This window comes from Cyphomyrmex costatus, unplaced genomic scaffold (genome assembly GCF_001594065.2).
Source record: "Cyphomyrmex costatus isolate MS0001 unplaced genomic scaffold, Ccosl1.0 scaffold219, whole genome shotgun sequence".
Lineage (NCBI taxonomy): Eukaryota > Metazoa > Arthropoda > Insecta > Hymenoptera > Formicidae > Cyphomyrmex > Cyphomyrmex costatus.
The window spans coordinates 494314-511010 of NW_017276246.1; the positions used below are offsets into that span (position 1 = coordinate 494314).

General features: G+C 38.3%; 2 protein-coding genes across 7 annotated transcripts in view; both read left to right on the forward strand.

Moving 5' to 3' along the window:
* siz (Brefeldin-resistant Arf-GEF family protein schizo) overlaps window positions 1-9032 on the forward strand; it is a 47990-nt gene extending 38958 nt beyond the window's left edge. For 3 of the 5 annotated variants that reach the window (XM_018539707.1, XM_018539711.1, XM_018539709.1), the window contains exons 2-9: window positions 5176-5529; window positions 5693-5974; window positions 6066-6333; window positions 6481-6837; window positions 6962-7338; window positions 7556-8211; window positions 8301-8642; window positions 8736-9032. In XM_018539707.1, the coding sequence (XP_018395209.1) occupies window positions 5176-5529; window positions 5693-5974; window positions 6066-6333; window positions 6481-6837; window positions 6962-7338; window positions 7556-8211; window positions 8301-8642; window positions 8736-9010 (2911 nt within the window). In that variant the 3' untranslated portion in view covers window positions 9011-9032. The remainder of the gene's footprint in view (window positions 1-5175; window positions 5530-5692; window positions 5975-6065; window positions 6334-6480; window positions 6838-6961; window positions 7339-7555; window positions 8212-8300; window positions 8643-8735) is intronic. The other 2 variants (XM_018539708.1, XM_018539710.1) reach the window with 1 other exon arrangement.
* wtrw (ankyrin repeat domain 61 water witch) lies at window positions 9000-16625 on the forward strand. 2 transcript variants are annotated; one of them, XM_018539713.1, is made up of 6 exons: window positions 9000-9038; window positions 14742-15013; window positions 15449-15581; window positions 16036-16256; window positions 16325-16472; window positions 16561-16625. In XM_018539713.1, exons 2-6 carry the CDS (start codon window positions 14744-14746, stop codon window positions 16623-16625), a joined length of 837 nt encoding a protein of 278 aa, XP_018395215.1. In that variant the 5' UTR covers window positions 9000-9038; window positions 14742-14743. The 2 variants fall into 2 exon arrangements, with proteins under 2 accessions (XP_018395215.1, XP_018395214.1); XM_018539712.1 differs by lacking the exon at window positions 9000-9038 and having other exon boundaries at window positions 14375-15013.
* The last annotated feature ends 72 nt before the right edge of the window (window positions 16626-16697 follow it).

Below are 16697 nucleotides of genomic sequence, written 5' to 3' on the forward strand. Positions count from 1 at the left end.
AACAGCACGCACATGCTCACGCGGACGGTAGAGAGCAAAATTATTTCTCAGGTAGAAGGTAGGATCGCTCGATGCCTCGCGCACCTACGCCGGTAATGGCAATCAACGGTTGTTAATTGCTCGATGATAATTAGTCCAACGGCGGCGCGCGAGCAGCGGTCGTGATAATGGAGCACGCTTTAATAATTTCCGTAATGAATTCGAGACACCGTGTACATAGACTTTTTCTTCGTACGGTTATACCTCATAGCACACTTACCTGACAACGACTTTTTCTCGTATACCGAAAACGTTACGTGTCGAAAGTCACTTAGTGATCGAACGTAAAGTTAATGACGCGAAACTTTATTTAGAAACGGAAGTCGAGACGGAATACAGTTGAATTTTTCTAAAAATCCGTCGTTTCTTTTCACTTATATATATATATTTTTTTTAGGTTTATATATATATATCGTACACTGAAAAATTTATACTAAATCTTAATATGTATTTCTTTCTTAGATAGATATATTTCTTGTACCTGTCTCTTTTTATTTCTGCGAACCATCTCGTAAAAGGCACCGTAATATTGGAAAATACTTATATATGTTGAAAAAAATGTTTCCCTTATGTCTTGATGTCTCGATAAGTCGCGCGCGCGTACGAATGGAATTAAAATTCATCTCGAATCGATTTTTGCGTGAGTTTGCACCGCGGAATTTATTAATACCGCTCTGATAAAATGTGCCATAACTTCGTGCCGTGAATAAGCGATTTTAGGCGTAATTGACAGGAGCGATGGACACTTTGCGCAAATCCTCTATGCAACTGCATCTGCCGAGGCGTCATACAAGTAGAGCAAAGACGTCCTTAAACGCGTCTCTTCGAGAGCTTCGTGGAAATGAGCTGTCAGCTGATTTTCACGTCGCAATTGATCACGAAAGAGCCGGTGCTTTTATCAAACTGTCGTCACTTATGTCTCTAAAGCTTTGTGATTCGAATAACTTATAATATAATACATTAAAACATTTTTATTTCGTACACACATATTTGCATTTCTCTTTTATATATTTATACGATGTTTAATTGACTCTTTTATGGTAATAACTTAAAAAAAATAACATCTTTTTTGTTGCATAACATTTTGAGGTAAGGATATATAAAAGAAAAATGCGAAATATATGTGTGTATTGTATATTCATTTTTTTATAGAGGTCGATAGGAAATAAAAAAATGAGAATTATATTAAGCGTGTAATTGTAATTATAGGGGAGGGGGGCTGTGGGTAAGACTCTAGATGACTATAAAGATAGATTGTTAGAACGAATTTGAAATAGTTGATAATATTAGATGTAGATAACAGATAACACTATAACGAAGGAATGGTTATATAGAAGTAGGTATAACATTTAGGTGATCGCGCGTAATGGATGTATGAATAGGTTAAGTTTTATTTGTGTAAACCGAGTCCCTTTTTTGCCTTGTACATTCTGAAGAGTAATAAATTATTATTATACTTTTTATACACGTGCGTATGCATTGTACAATTAACGCAGTTAATTCGCAAAGCGAATGACGAAGGTGACTCTGCTCGGGGAGTTCGCAATATGCAAATGGCTTATATTGTGCGCATTTAGGCCAATGATAATGAACGTAAGCTATCACTACACGGTAATTCAATTCTCTCCTCTCCAGGAACAATACGGACGTTTGCGTGTACTTCGAAGATATATCAAGTTACATGTTAAGAAGTTAACGAGGTGCTATACGTGTCTCTTGCTTTCAACAGCGAAACTTGACTAAATTGTAAACGCGTCGTATCGTTACATCAATCCGATGATAATAATCCTTAATTTATGCGAGATGGATGGATATACTGCGGTTTTATCTCATGTAACTGCATTTATAGAAATACTACATTTTCTCGCAATTGCATTTATAGACTACGAATACAAATAATGTTATAATAATATTATAATCATCAGCACGATTTCAAAAGTTTAAAATGTCATGCAATATTATATTCAAATATATGAAGCGTGAATAGAATAGGACATTAAATATGTTTACAAAGGAAATATAATTTCATCTCCATTTAATACAGAATTTCTGTTTGCGGTTCTAATCCAATCCCATCGCGTTTTCGCAATGTTAAATGCCTGCGGAATATTTCCCATTCAAAAAAAAATGTTTTATTGAGATATTTAATAAAAATTGCATTAGCAATTACGTTAAATATAATCTCATTCATCTATTCATTCCCTGATATATTCCCACTATCAAATCAATTGAAAAGTCCGTCCACTTTCTTTTTTTATTATACGTAAAAATGATATATGGAAAAAATATATGAACGTCTTCTAAATGTAAATAATCTAATATTTCCGTATGATCTCTTTTCCATGGGTCAAATAAAAAAAAAATAAGGACCATGTACTTATATAGGCCATTAAGAAGCGCCTCTTGAAAAAGGAAAGCAGGAAGAAGCCGGTCGTACATTTGGCCGCCTGTGGCATCTTCCCTAAAGAAAAAACGTCGAGCCAGGTGCGTGTCGGGGCACCATCGGCACGGCAGGCAGGCGGCGCGGGGTCCCGTGCCGCTTCTGCGAAGCCGTGTGCGTCGGGGAGGCTCTGGATAGCACGCGCTCGTGTGGCACGCGAGTCGTGGGCACGTTCGAGCAGATGTTCCTCCTTCTCCTCCTGCTCTGGGGAAGCTCTAATGCCACACCGTCCCTCTCGCGTTTATTTCCCTTTATACACAGGATCTCGCGTCTCTGGCAGCGTATCCGCTCCTACGGGTCCGCTGATGTTCTCCTCGAAGAACTCAAACCGTCTCGTAAGAGGACGATTGATCAAAAAGATATCGATTTACTTTACTCACAACTGCGACGAAGCATCGTGTTTCTTATCCCGAGAGGTTTTTGCAATTATACGTTTGTTACATTACGAATGATATTATACGTGCTTTCACTTCTCCAGAAGCAGATGCTTCCGGAGAGCTTTCCAATGTTTGCATTTGTATATTTCACAATTGATTTTGATAGAAGTCCGATATATAATAAAATTTATTCTACTACAGCAGTAATGTGCTGTCTAATACATTCCTGAAAAGTTTATGATGATACGCTTTCTGAATTCTTTCATCTTTCTTTGTGTCCAAATATAAGAGAGGTGCAACTTCTATTTTCAAACGCGTTTTCACACATATTAAAGTTTCTGAACTTTATACCGATTTAGGGGGATACAATCTATACCTATTGTGTGATATTCGGTGCTCCTTTATTAAGAGAAAGTAATTTAATTCTCGCAATTGTGCCGACTATCCCGTTTGTAAACTTCCATTCTAAGTTAAGATTTAAATGCTCAGCTCTTCGAATTGCAATTTAAAACTCGTCGAAATCTCTCTTACATATGCGATTACGTGTTGCTTCTGCGTTACCCGCCGCACTTATACTGGTTAAGGCGCAGCATTTATATTGTTCAACCACATTATCGTATAACATTTAATGATACACGCACTGATTACGACGGGGAAATACGACTCAGTTTACGAGAACGATGCACGTTTTACAGCGAAGCGAGGAAGGTATCATCGAATTCTCGATCACGCTCCAATTTTAAGTATCTATAGTAACACGATTCCAGACTATCGCAGATATGCATTTCATCGTTATTCTTTCGTGTATTGCCGCAACATTTTCTATCGATTTAACGGGAGGGAGCCTCCGCTCTCTCGCAAAGCGCGAGAGTCGGAAACGAATCATGAATCATTCGCCTTGGCAATTCTTGATCGCAGTCATCTCGCGTTTCATCTCTTCGGCTGGCATATGCATTTATCATATGTTGCGCATTCATTTACTCAAGTTATGTCGGATTCTTACGTAAGTCATTTAATTGACGCGCATTGCGTAAGAAAAACGGTCTCCGCCGCGGAAGGTTGAGTGTCACGGTCAAACAACACCATCGTCTCGATGCTGCTATCGCCGCGCAGGTACACCTGCCAGATGCACACCGGCCAGGATACGGCGCGTTGGAGATACGGGCATATAATACGCACCTTCATGGTATCGCGGAGGGGATGAGGGGAAAAGAGACTCGTATAACCCCTCGTCCTCGATCCACGATTCTTTCAGGGATTTCTTGTCCCAATGGTCCGAAAAAGCAGACCTCGAGAGCGCCAGCTGCTATGCTCCTCTTCCATCGCCAGTTCGTCTTCGGCGTTCGAGGTGGTCGACACGCGAGGCACGTACTTCGTTCCTCGCGCGAGAGAAGAAACGGTTCAGCGGCGCAATCGTGGTGTAATATAATTACGCGCAAGAACTATATAGCTGTGCATCGGGAACGTCCGCGGCACGCCGCATCATAGACAAAAAGATAGATCGCGCGCAATTCGATACACGTGGAAAATTGTCCCGAGTCCTCGGAAGCAACATGATCATTTGCGTTTACCATTTCAGAGGGTGCGTCCTCTTTATTCTTACGATCTGTGTATATGCCTCGCGTATATACGCTTGTCTAATTATTAAGAACACCTGGCGCTGCAGCCGCGTGAATAGGGCGATACGATGTCGTTTATCTGATTTCAATTATCTGCGTACGCGGACTTGCCGTACAATGTTTCTTTGTAAAGGCCGCCTTATACAAGCTAGTTTTTCATCGGAAGGATGATAAACTGAAAATCTAGAGATCGTTCGAGATGTCGTTTCCAAGAGAAGAACGAAAATTGAAAAGTTAATGTGAAAAATTCACATTTGAACATTTCTTAAATTTTTTATTTCGTGGTCCACGTATAGATTAACTTTAATCTCGGTTTAATTTACTTTTTTTTAAAATGAAACTTTGAAAAAGACAAAAGTAAGTTAAACCAAGATTAAAATTAACCTACATTGATTGAAACGAACATAAGAGAATTCTGTGCGATAATATACGGAGAAATAATGATGAAACATCTGCAGAGTCTCGTAAGAATATAAATGTTACTATAGATAATGAAAATTGGAGCGTGATTGGAGAACTCTGCGATTTATGTCATTATTCGCGTTTTGTCAAATTCTTAGAGGCGATTTAGAAAAGTACGTTCGCAATTGAGGGATACACAGAAGTCGTTAATAAGCTGAGATTAAGAAAGTAAAGTCACACGGACGTGATATTGTCTCGGACAAAAATTAATCACACCATTCCTCTGTCTCTTGCGCAGCTTCCCGACCAAGGTGGAGAGACCGTCGCACAGCAGCACGGCCGCTAGCCAGATCCACGGCAACATGCACGGCGCGTACTCGTCTGGTAGCCAGACGTCTCTGTCGACGACGTCCTACATCACCGGCCAGTCCTACATGCAGAACCAGAATTATGCGCACGGGCCTCCGTATCCTGCCGCGGGCGTGCAGGTCTATTCGCACAACGCGACAGGCTACTCGCAGCCGCAGAGCTACGGCACCATAGTGCAGGCCTTCGGCGGGCAACCACAGTCCGCTGGGTATCAGCAGAATCACCTTAAGAAGGGCTCGGTCCGTAACGGCGACGTGCTCAAGCGATGTCGGCTGCAGACCGCGTAAGTCGTAATCTTATACGTCCTCTTTCGCGACCGCGAACAAACAAGACAGATACGGCAGAGAAACCGTAAACGGTTCGCGTGCGGATGAAAAATTGTATCGGGGATCGCAACCAAGTGAATGGATCGGAAGTGAAAAATTGCATGGTTTCGTTTGGTACAGGTACGAGTTGTCGCAGGATCTACTTGACAAGCAGATTGAGATGCTGGAGCGGAAATACGGCGGCGTGAAAGCGCGGAACGCGGCACTGACGATTCAACGTGCCTTTCGGAGGTACACATTGCTGAAGAAATTCGCGGCGATCACGGCGATGGCCAAGGCGGAGAAGCGATTGAGCAGGAAGCTTCAAGAATTGGCGATCGACCGCTCGGGCAATCTCAACGATCACGAGAGAATGGTTTATCATAGTCAGATATACATTCAGCAGGCACAGTCCGCCAATAGGTAATTAAGATGTTTCTCCACGGAGATGCTATTATCGTTGCGTTAAAAAAAAAAAAAAAAATACATCGCGTTAAATTAATTGCGAATCTAGCAGACCGATGCCGATCCGAAGCATGTCTCTCAGGGAGAGGCGGCACGTGGACAATTCGCAATCGCCTATACCAAGGAGTCAGAGCGGTAGATGCGAGGTCCAGGTCAGCGGCCATCAACACACAAATCATAATTTGCATCAGAGCGGTAGACATACGCCCTCATTGGCGCCCAGCCCATGTAACCGACATCAGCAATTACCACCGAGTCCCTGCTGGGAATCGAGCTCCCAGGAGAGCGGCTCCAGTATCCATTACTACAATCCACAGGTGAGTATCGATAAACGTGGTGGCAAAGAAGCACTCGGTAGACGATCATATTGTGAAATAAACGGACTAATAATTTATTATGATTAAAATATGTATTTTGTTTTATTTCCTTAATTTGAAGGAAGATGCAATTTCTGTTTAATGCAGGAAGCCTTGTGCGGCTTGAGACAAGAAACGCCGCCGAGAGACTTGCTGCGAACACCATGTACATCGCCGTCGACGCCGCACAATCTACAGACGACTATATCGCAAAATTGGAACAACGCCAACCAGCTTGGTCCTGGCAGAACGAGATGCTCCGGTAAAAAGGTCCCGCCAGAGGTGCCGAAGAGAACGTCTTCCATCACCTCGAGATCTATGGAACCACGACACAATGGTCTTAGTAAAAGCGTGGAGAACGGAAGTCTAAGTTCGGTGCAGAGTTCCGGCAGCGATTCCACCAATTGCGAAAGCTCCGAGGGCGATGCTCAAAGAGGGTCGCCTGTCTGGAAGCACAAAGGGATTGTGAGTATATTTGACTTTCTCTCATTATATTTACGCTTTACTTGCTCGTTTAGTGCAAGTAACGGCGATTTTCTGAAGACGTAAGCGAAAAGCGTTAACGGAACTGTTATGATTGTGAAATCAGTCGAGTTCGCCGGAACATCAGGAATGCGCGAGTCATACTGCTGACACGGCGGCGATGACCGCTAACGTGAAGGAGCTTGGCCACTCACATGCCAGCTCCGGCTATCAGCTTCCCCTAATGGACCATACGGAAAGTCTACCGCCTCAAACGAGCTACAAGGTGTCCGAAACAGTGAGAAAGCGACAATATAGAGTCGGCCTAAATCTTTTCAATAAGAAACCAGAAAGGGGAATCAGTTACCTCATTAGACGTGGATTTTTGGAGAATAGTCCGCAAGGAGTCGCCAGATTCTTGATCAGTCGAAAGGGATTGTCCAAACAGATGATAGGAGAGTATCTTGGGAATTTGCAGAATACTTTCAATATGGCAGTTCTTGAGTGAGTGATTTAATACACTTAGTATATTTGACTCAATGACGACACAAAAAAATTTTTTTTGTTAATAAAAGATTGTCTCATTATAATTATACATTATTTAAAACACTTTTTTTTTTAATAATATTGTCGTAACATATTTAAAACATGTATTTTATTACTTATATAATTATTCTATATCTATATCTACTATAGATACATAATTTATTATAATTTTCAGATGTTTCTCTCAGGAGTTAGATCTCTCTGGAATGCAAGTGGATGTCGCTTTACGAAAATTTCAAGCCTACTTTAGAATGCCTGGCGAGGCACAAAAGATCGAGCGGTTAATGGAAGTCTTTAGCCAACGTTATTGCCAGTGCAATCACGACGTAATATCGAGGCTGCGGTCGGCAGATACCGTTTTTGTTTTGGCCTTTGCTATTATCATGCTTAATACGGATTTGCATACACCTAATCTAAAGCCTGAGCGCCGAATGAGACTCGAGGATTTCATAAAGAATCTTCGAGGAATTGATGATTGCGGCGACATAGATCGGGATATTCTAGTTGGCATTTACGAACGAGTGAAAGATAACGAATTCAAGCCAGGCTCAGACCATGTGTCGCAAGTAATGAAGGTCCAAGCGACTATTGTTGGAAAGAAGCCAAACATGGCACTGCCACATAGAAGATTGGTGTGTTACTGCAGGCTCTACGAGATACCAGACATTCATAAGAAGGAGAGACCTGGCGTTCATCAGAGAGAGGTTTTCCTCTTTAACGATCTGCTCGTTGTTACAAAGATATTGAGCAAGAAGAAGAATAGTGTAACTTACACTTTCAGGCAGAGCTTTACACTTTGTGGCATGGTGGTTACTTTATTTGAAGTTTCCCGTAAGTTTTAATGAAATCGGTTGATGAAGATATTTAAATATTAACGTGGTCTTTATGTATACTTTTTATTGTTACCGTTTATCTTGCAGATTATCCATATGGCATAAGACTCTCTCAGCGTGTCGACGGAAAAGTTCTAGTCACATTTAACGCTCGAAATGAGCATGACAGGTGTAAATTTGTGGAAGACCTTAGAGAATCCATCAGCGAAATGGATGAAATGGAAACTTTACGTATCGAAACTGAACTGGAGAGACAAAAGAGCAGTAGAGGTGCGCGGGGCGGGGCAGAGAACAGAGACTCTGGCGTCGCTGATGTAGAGATATGTCCTTGTCCTGGGACTTGTTCCGACAGAACGGAAACAGTCGACGTTGACACGCAATTGAAACGTTCCGCCCTTAGTAATTCTCTTCTTGATATACACGAGCAGTGTAAGTAGAGAAAAGGATATGCTCGTTTTTATATTTTTCTATTTATATTTTACCAAATATATGAAAATATGACGTGTCACTGTATGCATTTAGTTGCCGGTGAGAAGCCACAGCGTCGTGGAAGCGTAGGTTCTCTGGATAGTGGTATGTCTATTTCATTTCAATCTACTTCTGCCAGCTCGATGAGCCAAGGCATTAAGCATCCTGGACAAGTTCATCCTATTCATCCAGGAGCTACAATTCCTGGTGCCGGTGGTAAGGGACTGGCTCAGCAGCCATCTTTTTTAGGAGGTCTCTTCGCCAAACGAGAGCGAAAACTGTCGCAATCTGAAGAGTCTGGTCCTTACAGTCGTACCACGGAAGTATAATGTACTCTCTTCCAGTAACGTAAACGAGGTACACTTTTGTATATCTGTTTTCTTCTAGTACGCTTCGTGTTTTTAATAAGATAAAGACGTTTCGCGTTTGTGTCGAGAATTTGAATAGCAATAATTATTCCCTAATTGATTCATATTAATAAAGTTGCGATTGTCATTTCTTCTACTTGCAGCTTCTCGTCGTACAATGTTCTCTTACAAAAAAGAAAGTGAATTGAAACAAGCAGCAAGACTGCCGTGAACTGTTCTATTACCGTACTAATAGAGTAGTGTCTTTTTATACATACATCACGAAGCGTGCTAAAAAATTAGAAAGCTAATGACGACAGCTAATAAAGACGTAAATCTGAAGGATTGGGCAGGATCCAATCGAATCACCTGGCGCATTTAAAAAGAAAAAATTTTAACCTATTCTCCCCTCCCGAGACTATGTATAGTATTTATTCATCTAAAATAACTAATGGACACATTTTTCACATTGTATTTATAATTTACGAAGACGCGATATTGAATGATAGAATTGTGTGTAGATAATATTATTACATTTTTGCTTAGTTTTACACAGACGAACGTTAACGAGTAGAATTTAATAAAGTGAAAATCGTAAATCACAAGAATTGTAAGAATACGGGATATCTTATCGAGAATTTCTAATAGTAATCGCTATCAACAAGTATTATCACCATCACCAATTCGAAAATTTGTAAATAATAGACTTATAACGACGTTCGAAATGAGTTGTCACGTGTAACAAAAAGAAATTAGTATAAGGGAAACGATAAGCAATCTCTATCGATGTTAGGTGCATGTTGATGTCTAATGATTTTTATTAACGAAAACGTGAAGTTTGAATGTAGCAATGAAATAAGACTTAACGTAAGACGTGTTTGTCATTATAGCGATCTATTGATAATCATTCACGAGAAGTAGTTTTTGCTTATGTATGTTGAAATTTTGACTCGAAGTTATTCACATTTTCAAAAGGAAAAAAGGAGCAAAAAGAAAAAATCATGTTAAAAATATATCCACGATTAATTCGTTTCTTGTTTTTCGCGGCGAGAATAGACGATAGATCTAAACGTCGATAATACCGTCGCAAGAGTATAATCACGTAAGCTAAGATACATACGCGAAATAAAGGGGAAAAAAAAAAGGAAAGAAAAGAACGCGCATGCCTTATATACTGCCATGATAAAAAAAAAAATCTCCCGCGTCCGAGAAACGAACTAATGAAACCATAAAAATCGTAGAGAAGTCGAAAATTTTTTCCAAGAGCTGTGGAATTGTATGACAAACTAATTGATCGTGTACATAGCGCTGATCGCGACATCAGCTGGCTGTAAACAAGCAAGCGTTCATTAATTTAATGATAATCTCCCGTTAAAATAACGCGCATCTACATAGGAGGAGTGTTTAATATAATTCTACTTTAGATTTCTATTATCTTTGCTTGTGCTGTAATTCTTTCTTAGCATCGTGAATATCAGACGTGTGTTTAACCAAAAGATTTTAATGACGTTACGAATGGAAAAGAGAGAGTGAAAGAGACCCAGTCAGTCAAGTCTGCTTAAACAGATTTTGCAAATCACTAACAAATTTTGCAAAATCTGTTATATCAAATGCTAGCGACAGAATGCCACAAAATATATAACAAAATTTGTTTACATGATTTGATACTTCGATAGGCAAATTGTGAAAACACATTTCACGTTAATAGTATCATGAATTTACGACAATTTTGCAATATGATGATTCGCTATATTGTTATTGTTTTACTGAAATATTTTGTCGAAATTGATATATTAAGCAAACATTATGAATCTTTTAGAAAAGATCAGAATTTTTCTTTAAATCTGTTTTTATAAATATACCTGCAATTGCAGATTACTATAAGATTTTGTTATATAATTTGATAAGCGTTACCTCCTATTGGGATGCAGCAAATTGACGGTAGAAACTGAGCAGATTTGAACATAGTTTGACGCAGATTAACAAAAGATGAATGTCGTGAGGATCACTAATGAGAAAGAAGAGGTGATGCTGAAGATTAATAAAAACGCATAATCAAGTAAATGACAATACTTCACAAATAGTCGATTTTATCATCGTGTTTACAATCATATAAAAAAAACTAATGCATAATAGAACACATAAAAATAATTTTATTTATAATCATTGCATGTTATATGTGCACGGCAAACAGAAGAAAGGCGAACCGATAATCTGCATAGTATGTGACAACTTTTTTTGTACAATTTTTCACATTTGTTCTACCTATTACTTTAACATTTTTTTCCATAAAAACATAATCTTTGTTTAGTGACACATTAATATGGGCTATTTAAAAAATAAAATATAAGAAATGAAATACACACAAAAATTAATATAATGTGCAGAAGTATATTGGATAGCATTACCTGATAGTTGAACAAATACAACAAGAGAGAATTAGCGAAACAAGAAACAGTTGAAACCACTGACTGTCGTAAAAAATAAGCAAAATATAGAACGAAATCGAAGAAACGCATTATAGCGCCACGAGGGTCACCGGTGGACTCTCAGTGAGATAAATGCTTAAAACGTAATAATACAGTTCAACTTATCTATCATAAATAATATTTTAGTAATAACTAATATGCACATCGCATAACGAAAAATTTATTCCGTTACCTTGGCAAGTCATATAAAATTGGTGCGGTATTCAACGTATTACTAATAGAATCTGCGTTCGATAAGTTTTACTTAATTCTTGCCGTCAATTTGCTGTCCAGTTATGTCGACAGAACACAAGTTTAATGCGGACACAAATGGTAATGATCCGCTAAATTTTTCCAATTGAATTTATTACCAATCTGCTGGCATTCTGCGGACAGTTTGCTCACTGGGGAGAGAAAGATATGCTTTCGGCCGCATTGTTAATTTCAGCGATAAGTTTTGTAATTATCGTTAACTTAAGATTCGTTAGAGAGAACGAGCTTGCAATCGGTCAAAGATATTGTGCAAAAAAAAAAAAAAAGATTCTTGTTCTCCTGTATTGTAAGTATCGGAATTTTTCCAGCGCGCCGAACGAAAAACAATGTCTAGCTAGAGATAAGTTTATATCTGGCTGAAAATTTTTACACGTTACCGCATGATCGACTACATTCTAATTTTGCGCTGTCACGTCTGCTAATAACCGTTATCGATTGATCCTTAATTGACACGTATCGCTAATGTAACTTTATAATCGTTGTAAACGAATGTTGAACACTCCGTTCTATTTATAATTCTAATAAAGAGAAACGAGAAAAAAGGAGCAGAGGAATTGTTGAAATTGTCGAGGGACAATTTATGTATTCGTGGTGGCTTGTCGACAATACATTTTATTTACAGAAAGAGAGAGAGAAAGAGAGATAAACGAAGGAATATTTCCATGCCTGTTGCGAACTTTTTCTTCATCAGGAGGTTTCCATTTAGTGGACACAAGTCGACGCAAGTGTCGTTCCTATCTTTATTACTTTATTAAATGTAAAGAAAAATGGGACGACGCTTGTGTGTTGACTTGTGCTACTAAATAAAAAGCGTCCATATTAAACAAGCTACTCGCACACACGCATCACATCGATTCTAGTCTTTCTCATCGACACGATGTACGCGATACGATCTCGTACCATAGAATTACGGGATTACCTCGTGAAGATAATCCTTTAATGTCCATTTTCTACTAATATAGATTAACTTTAATCTCGGTTCAATTTACTCTTCATCCTTTTATAATTCTTAAAACTAATAAAGGTAAAAAGTAAGCTAAACCAAGATTAAAGTTAATCTACGTTAGTAGAAATGGGCAATAAATTGTACAGAGACACATGATCGACTTTAGATGCAGCGTTAACGTTACAAGTATATGTTAAGTTCCACGGACGAGATCGCGTCAATTCTTCTCACTGGCCACTCTCACTTAAATAAATCTGAATTCTGTGATAATCTCGCGCGAGGACAAGGAAAAAAAAAAAAAAAAAACTGATTAGGAAAACCCCAAATTTTCTTACGACATGTATTAATTTTTTTGGTCACTTTTTCCCACTCTCACAAAGAAAAAAAGGAATCACTTGAGCAAAGATGACTCGAATATCACACCTCGCACTATCTCTCGAATTTGATATCTATTGTCATACTGTCGTTGTCAGCCGCGTTAAAATAAGAAAATATACGTATCTTATTAGCGGAAAAATATCAGGGAAGAATGGATTGCACCAAATTGGCGCGATCTTCAAAGTCTGATTGAGCACGTCGCAGCCGTTATTCGGCTCGCTCTCCGAGAAAGCCTTGCTGGTGAGAAAGCGTGTATAATCAAGATCAATCGCCCCCTTTCCTCTCGCCCTCTCCTCTTCCCTCTCAATGCCAAATTATTAGTAAATTTCTCCCTTGTTAGTCTAGTAAATGCTGTAAGTACACTGTGTTAATAAATAACTCTGAATCCGAAATGCGTGTTATTCTCTTCATCGTATCAGATTATTTATAATCGTCTTTGACGTGATAATGCTGAGCCGATTAAACTCAGATTAACATAATATAACATAAAGCGATTATATCGAATAATATCCGTATCGTTATATTAACAGCTAGGAATTATTAATTTTCTGTTGCTTGCATAGAAAAAAAGATTTGAGAAATTTTTTCCTGAACAGTTCTACCGGTCATATTGAACACCAATTAAGTTAATAGGAATTAGTTAGCAATCGTTCTAACTTTTCGAATAACGTATTCTGTACGTTTTATTAACATAAACAAAACTATTACAATTTATTGTCACTTGATGCATAGAAAAAGGATTAAAGACGTTTAAATTATGCGGAAAAAATTTTACTGTCAATAATTCTACAATTGAATATTAATTTATTATCAATTAATTAAGACAATTAAGTTAATCGTTTAGTCTAATCTTCCGAAAATAAATCAAAGTTTGAACGATTTGATTTGGAAATTTCCAGTCTTTAGCATTTAATTTAATACAGTCTTATTTGATACAGCAATAAAATTTTATCGATCTGCTGCGTTCAACGAAAAAAGTGCAGCTTTGCAACTATTGTTAGATTCTCTAATATGATTGGTTTATTACATTTAGATCCTCAGTGAAGAACCAAAAAGGCAAGGTCAATTGCGTTAAAGAATTTAAAAAAATTGCAAAGTTGCTTTTCCTTCTGGGCGCAACTATTGATGACAATAAACCCATCGGATGACAATAAACACGCCGTATGTGTCGTACATCTGAAATAGCCGTTTAGCGCGCATGAACTGCTCATTCGTATTGGTTCACAGTATTCGCACACATGTAACATCCTTTCGTAAATACAGTACTGTACTACCCAACGAAAATATACGTGCAGCATTTATATGCGAGAGGTGTCGTATGATTATTGCTGCATTAAAATTTTAAGTAACAGTGAAACAATACCGATATGAGAATGGCAGTCGAATTCCACGTCTCCTGACAATCCAGACACAGTCTCTGACGGTCTCCGACGTGAATGTTCTCAGTCAGAATACTCAATTTCGAGATAATGCATTCCTAACCTCCAACATGGTGTAAATCCAGTTTCATCTAGTTTTATATAATTTAACAAGAAATTCTCTGTCGTCACGTTCGAATAACGAATAAAAGGGACAACGTAAAACGAAACTGATCCGCTTGGTGCAACTCGCGCATTGCTTGTGCGATTTGGAATTTCATGTTTGACAGCTATGGAAAATCAGATCCACTCGGAGTTAATTCTGAAGGAGGAGCGGGAGGAAGACGAGACGAAGGTAAGCCGCTGCTCTACTGGGACTGCCGAGAGCGAGAAGAGCGTCACCCCCGACGGGTCGGCGATCGGGATACGGCCAAAACCTCTAATCTACAAGCCGGAAAACGTGAGCATCGGCTGCAAGTCTGAGCCACTCGAGACAAAATGGCATTGGGCCCCAGGAGCGTGGCAAGACTCGACCAGGACCAGCGCCTTCCAACCGTACAAGGTACTCCTCTCTCAGCCTTCTCCTTGAACTCCGCGGGACATCGACCTCAGAGATCAGGGGATTCACCCGTCGCGACAAAGAAGTTATTGTAATACCGTCGCCTGTAGGCCATAGAATATTTATAACTAAATATATAAGATCTATTTTTTATGCAGAAGCTGCGTTTCACGGATTATTTCCGTGTCCAGATCCATTATTAGAATGTGCCAATGTTTTATAAATTATTACAATTTACTTCATTGGGGTGAAGAACAGCCTGGTACAGTATCAGACTGCTCCTCATCCCGATGAAGTAAACTGTAATGTTCAAAAAATATTGGTATTCTAGGAATGGATCTGAACATGGAGAGCTTATAGCTTGTATATATATATAGCTTCTGTATAGGAAGTATCCGAAAGCTTCAAAAGCATTGTTCATTTTTCATTTACTTGTAGCCACCTACCCTGCTCACGAATTTACAAAGAGGCAACACTCAAACGCAGATACACCAGCTCTATGTCGGCAACGATATCACGTTTCATACCTTGGCGGGTCAGGGAGAACTTACATCTGATCATTTACATTCAAGTAAATTCTATATATGCACTGTACATCTTATGGAGAATTCGGTTGTACTATATTATATTGAATTAATTAAAAAACCTGCTTTATATAAAGAGTACCTGAATGCAGTGGTACAATACAATCAACTTTGACAATGAAGTAATACATATCCTGTTATAACGTACATCATTATTGGAGATTTAATTAATTAAAATATTTATGTTTCTAACATTTGAGAAATGCACTTTATTATTTTCTGTAAAGTGCGTAATTTCTTTCTCGCTTTCTGAAAATTATAAATTTTGGGCAAAAACATTTTGAAATTTTCTGCTTCTCATTTAGTTAATTTCATGTATAGTTATTTTAGCATTAATTTAGTAATGCAAGTGACCAAATTTACCATTATTGTCTAAATTGAAATACATACAAATATTGTTAAATAATATATTGTAATATAATATATTTTTGTGTTGCACAGACTCAGTGGATATGACTGATGAACAGGGCTTAACAGGATTGATGTGGGCCTGTGCTTACGGACAAATAGGTAGCGTTAAACAATTGCTCAAAAGGGGCGCTAGTATAAATCATTGTGGACCAAACTTACAAACCAGTCTACATCTGGCAGCTGCTTACGGTCATCACGATATTGTCAAATTATTGTTAAATCATGGAGCTGACCCTAACGCATGTGACGAAGTACACACTTCTTTAAGTAATAAACTGAATTTCTAGTATCGTGTGTCAATTATGTTTCTGTGTTGTAGGATGGTAATACTCCATTAATATATGGAGCACACTGCGATCATCCACACGTATGTTACGAATTATTAATAAAAGGTGCAGAAGTAACACTTACTAATGTCTCAAATATAAGTGCCTATAAAGCAGCAATTATAAATAATTCGATGAATGGTAAAACATTTTTTTTTTAAACATTAAAAAATATCTATACAAAAAGTCGTCTACAAGAAAATATAATTTTATTTTTATTAATTTGCAGCTAAAGCGGTTATTGAGAATCATTTGATACCACAAATTATAAGTATGCCAATGGATGAATTATAATATTTATTTTATTAAATTGTAACATTATTTATATATTATGTTTTTACAAATTGTAAATAAAAATTTAAAAGT